The 4,549-nt window shown below is 51.7% G+C and overlaps 1 protein-coding gene across 3 annotated transcripts; it reads right to left on the reverse strand.

Annotated features, from left to right (window-relative positions):
• Window positions 1–275: 275 nt before the first annotated feature.
• Window positions 276–3,385, reverse strand: LOC108838214 (meiosis-specific protein ASY2-like). Of its 3 annotated transcripts, none has more exons than XM_057001133.1 (3): window positions 2,539–3,385; window positions 2,335–2,469; window positions 276–2,258 (listed from the first exon to the last, which is right to left on the reverse strand). In XM_057001133.1, exons 1-3 carry the CDS (start codon window positions 3,383–3,385, stop codon window positions 298–300), a joined length of 2,943 nt encoding a protein of 980 aa, XP_056857113.1. In that variant the 3' UTR covers window positions 276–297. The 3 variants fall into 3 exon arrangements, with proteins under 3 accessions (XP_056857113.1, XP_056857114.1, XP_056857112.1); XM_057001134.1 differs by having other exon boundaries at window positions 276–1,305; window positions 1,387–2,258; window positions 2,335–3,385; XM_057001132.1 differs by having other exon boundaries at window positions 2,335–3,385.
• Window positions 3,386–4,549: the final 1,164 nt, after the last annotated feature.

Raw genomic sequence — 4,549 nt, forward strand, 5'->3', positions numbered from 1 at the left:
TAAGTAAAAATACGAACGAACAACCATCTCTAATTTCTGTTTCTATCTGAAAAGGAGGGAACTCGCTGGCAAATGCGAGCAACCATCCGGATTATTCCATTTCTCGGTTATAGACAAGTGGATGATTTATATATTTCTAAATTAAGCGATTTACGGAAATATATGAGGAAACATTTGCCTAAAAATAAAACCGAAGGCACCAAATCCATACAACAAAGGCCTTAGCCGAGAAAAGGAAATAAGTTTTAGACGAACAAGGCCGAAAGGCCGAAAAACGGATACAACAAACATTTAAAGTCATCCCGAGACAAGGGGATCTTCCTCGGAGCGCTCCCCGCTCACGCCAGAGCCTGACACTTCAAGCGACGGCGAATCGGTGATATCCACCGTCTTGATCGGCGTATCGGAGATCGGAACCTCGGAAGCTGGCTTGGTCGTTTCTTCGACCACCGGAGCATTTTCCGGAAGGATGGCGTCAGGGTGAGCTGGCGACTGGACGGTTTCGAGAAGGCTCTTCGACGGTCCTTCGGATTGATCCTCTGGTCCCCTGAGTGGAGTGCGAAGAGCCCTGGCAGCCTCAGAGTCGAGCAAGTCCATGTTCGACCCGTACTTGTCGACTTTATCCAATATCTCTTGGATGACGAACCTCGACTCGAGCACAAGAGGGGACAAAGAGAGGTCCTTCTCAGCAAGATCGTCTACGACCAAACGCTTCACCTCCGCGTCGTAATATTTCTCTTGCTCGGCATAGGTATCGATATCTCCTTGAGAGATGCTTTTACCTGTTGCCTTCATCCCTTCAAGACAACGTCTCATTCCGCGAGCCTGTCCGAGCATACACCTCGCATCCTCAAAACTGTCGCGACGAGTCTCCCGCTCTCGAATCCTCTGGAAGCGAGCAGCAGCCTTTCCGTGCATCACAGCCATCACTCGGATCCGCTCGTGAGTAACCTCATAGCGGCGCGACTCTCGGAGACGATCCATCTCCTTGGAATGCGCTATGGCAGCGGCAGCCCTCTCTTCCTCGAGGATCTTCTTCTCGTCTGCCAACTTGGCTTTCTCTTTCTCGAGTGTCTTAACCAACTCCCGGGCTCGCTTCAGCTCCTTGTTCATAGCCGTCTCCTTCTGGAGGAGCTCATCCCTCATGGCCTCTTCCCGGATGACCGCATCGTTTTTCTTGCGAAGCATGACCTCTAGGGCTTGCGTCGCTTCCCTGGTGTTGTGTCGCTGCCTATCGATCACACCATAGGTCCTCTTCAGCTCCTCGTCGTACTTACGGACGACTTCATTCCAATCCCCTTGGCTCTGCAGCACATCAAAGAGAGAGTGAGACAACCAAGTTAGGAAAAAGACGAGGAACGGACGAAACGCAAAAACTATCCTTACCTTAACCGAAGAACCGGCGGCGGCGGTGTAATCGTCTTGGAAGACGAGATCCTTGACGAGTGGGAGATGCTTTCTGCTCCCCCGGACTTGGCGGACAAAGCGAGCACAGTCCCTCTCGTTGCAAACAAGAGGAGTATCCCGCTTAAAGATAAAGTCGACCTTGTCCGGACAAAACCCCTGAAGGTCCTTCGGCACAACGTCCTTCTCCTGAGCCTTCGGAGCGGACCTGCTTGATCCCCCGGCATCTTCGCGAACCGCCGCCTTTGGGAGAGAAACGGCAGCAGTCGGGGCTCCCACGGTCTCCTTCTCGGGCGCCCCCTCCTGCCCCGAGGATCCGCCGTTATTCTTCTTTTTGTTCTTTTTCGACTTCTTCTTCACTTTAGAAGAAGTCTCTTGATGCTCACCCGCTTGACCGCCACCGGGAGATGGATTCGGGAGAGCGTCGTCTCGAGAGCCGTTACTAGGCTCCAAGGCTTGGAGCTCCCCTTCCTCCACAGAAGAAGGTCGAGCCTCTGCGAAATCCTTTCGCGCCCTTTTCTTCTCCGACCTGGCACCCCCACCGGTGGAAGTCTCCTCGGTCTGTTTCCCCTCGGAAGAAGCGCCTTCCCTCTCTTTTCTCTTGTTCCCCGTTTTCCTCACGAGCTGAGCCTCATCTGACTCAGTCGCATTAGGTTCCTCGAGATTAGGTGAGTTTGCGTTGGAGTTTTGGTCCGGCTCCACAAACCCAAGTTGCTTCCCAACCACCAAGCTCAGATCCGGCAATTCCCTCATAACTCTGGCCCGATTGATCTCCGTCTGCTCGGCCTTGTTGAACAGGTTGATTCTTTTCGATTTCTTGGTGATAATCGGAACAGTATCCGAACGCCAAACCTCTGCAAGGACAAAAAGGGGGGGGGCGACTTAGGATCCCTGAGGAAACCGAACAAAAGGAAAGGAGGAGAGACTTACGTAGTCTAATCCGATCAGCCGACCTGCGAATCCTCCCGTACGAGAAGTTCTCCCAAAGATCTTGCCTTTGAGACGCGACGATCCGAGCACTCTCCAAAAAATCTTCCTCGTACTCCGCGGTATTCGAGTGAGGGACTGCCAAAACAAAAGGAAAAGAGGCGGTCAGGAGCACGAAACGGTAAAAGACTAGGAAACACTCTATACCAAATTCATTGTTCCAAAGAACACGGTAACCGGTCTTCAGCGGCTCCTCGAAAGCCGAGCGATCGGACTTGACGTAAAAGTACGATCGCTGCCAGTCGTTCGTCTTGGACGGATAGCCCGTTACCACATTGTAGTTGGGACGTATCTTTAGCGACAACAGGCCCTGATTGATCTTCACCGAAACCAGTTCCTCGAATGCTCGGACACTGAGAGCGGCACCGGCTTCTGCCCCAATCACCATCAGCGCAACTGCTAGGCGCCAAGCGCCATTTAAGAACTGGCTCAGAGCAACTCCTCGGCGCATCGTGTAGGCGGTGACGAGTCGAGGTATCGGAAACCATAACTTCGTATCATTCTCGAAGTACGACTCATATACGCACTGATATCCCTTTGGGGGAGACCACGGTCGTTGGTCCTTTGACGGGATTATGAACGTAACCCCAATCGCCTTGCTCCTCTTCAGCAGCCTTCTCACCGACCCAAACGTAGACCGCGTCGGTAAAACGTTTCCCCAATCCTGCCCTTCAACTACAGAGGGACGAGCTCGTGTCGGGTCAAGCCTGCGCTGCTCCTCGAAAATATTTCCCGGATAGAAGCAATAGGGAGTCATCCCGTCATCAGGAGAGCCATTGCCCCCATCATCATCCTCACGAGCCCGAACCATCGCCTCCGAGACGAGCATACGCTGCTCTCGGGTCGTGTTCTCGGTATCCATCATCGCCTCGCGATGAGTTGCCTCTGCACTATCTTCAGATCCTCGGACCCTCTCTAGATCGCTGACGGGATCGACGGTACTCGCGGTCATCTTCCCCTTTTGTTCTCGAGAAAATCGTTTGCTCGTCGACATACCGAGTAAAAGAACTAAAACGGAGAGCAAAAGCTAGAGAGATAAAAGATAGAGAGAGAAAGTACCTGACAACTGAGAGAAGAATGAGAGAAATCTCGAGGGAGGTCTCTTATTTATAGAGAGAGGGGAGGCGCCTCATACGAGGTGCCATCATTAACCCTAAGCGGGCCTAATTGGGCCTGTCGGCAGGCTCGCGCGTCATCCTCAAACGCGACCTTTCGGATTCTCGCCGAAAACCCTAGTGACGTTTCGGCTTCTCGATCAAAAAACCAACAGCGGTTCGATTTCACATCATGGGCCAAACACAATCGATTTATCGGTTTGGAAGGATTCATCCGGGACACCGAGTATACGGCATTCCGATTGCTCGTCCAGAGAAAACAAAAAGAAATCTCTCCGCCAGCGGCTTCTCGACGGAATCACGGAATCAGAAGATCAAACCTCCTATTCTTCGAGCCCTAACTCACTAATTCGCTGCGATCGATTGCTCGACTCGACAACGAACTAGGGGGGGACTTACTGTTGGGGATGAATTGTCATCATCCACAAGGCCCAGCGAACAGGAGGCCCATTTCTGACATCTAAAGGATAGTCGGCTCGAAGCCGGCTCCAAATGAGTCGCAACTCGGCTCATGCCTCCTCTGATCAGAAGACGAGCAGCCGAAGGCGCCGACCAAGTGGCTCGGGCCGAACAGTCGTCCCGATTGGGCCTGCAAGTCAAAAGGCCCATAGTAAAAAGGATGAATTAGGTCAAAACCGACCGACCCAAGAGACTATATAAGGAGTTGAGGACAGGAAGGAAGGGTATCACCACTTAGAGACACAGACTTGCGGCCAGATTAGGGTTTCCTTTATTCTCTTTGTATCTCGCCGCTCTCTTGTACTTCCGGCTAGGAGCTCGCCGAGCATCGACTAGCCGGCTTTCTTACTCTTGTACCCTCGTTATTCCGACTCTAATAAAACGTCTCTGTTCATCCCACTCTTGAGTTCTTCTATTTTCTGTTGACCAAACTCACCTTAAACAACCACGATCTAAGAAGCTTTATTTGGAACCACTAATAAGTGGAGAATAACCAGGAAGTTGAATAAATCTCCTCGATTCGATTTTAATTCGGTAATGGTCAAGGATCAAAAAGGGGAACCTTTGAACCGTGATGATGAGGA

This window comes from Raphanus sativus, unplaced genomic scaffold (assembly GCF_000801105.2).
Source record: "Raphanus sativus cultivar WK10039 unplaced genomic scaffold, ASM80110v3 Scaffold3283, whole genome shotgun sequence".
NCBI lineage: Eukaryota > Viridiplantae > Streptophyta > Magnoliopsida > Brassicales > Brassicaceae > Raphanus > Raphanus sativus.

What these genes read in the sequence shown, in the direction of transcription:
- LOC108838214 (XM_057001132.1), bottom strand. Translation starts at nt 3,385, where the DNA reads ATGTCGACGAGCAAACGATTTTCTCGAGAACAAAAGGGGAAGATGACC. An exon ending in GGCTGATCGGATTAGACTAC is followed by an intron (nt 2,259 to 2,334) that starts GTAAGTCTCTCC and finishes TTGTCCTTGCAG; the next exon opens with AGGTTTGGCGTTCGGATACT.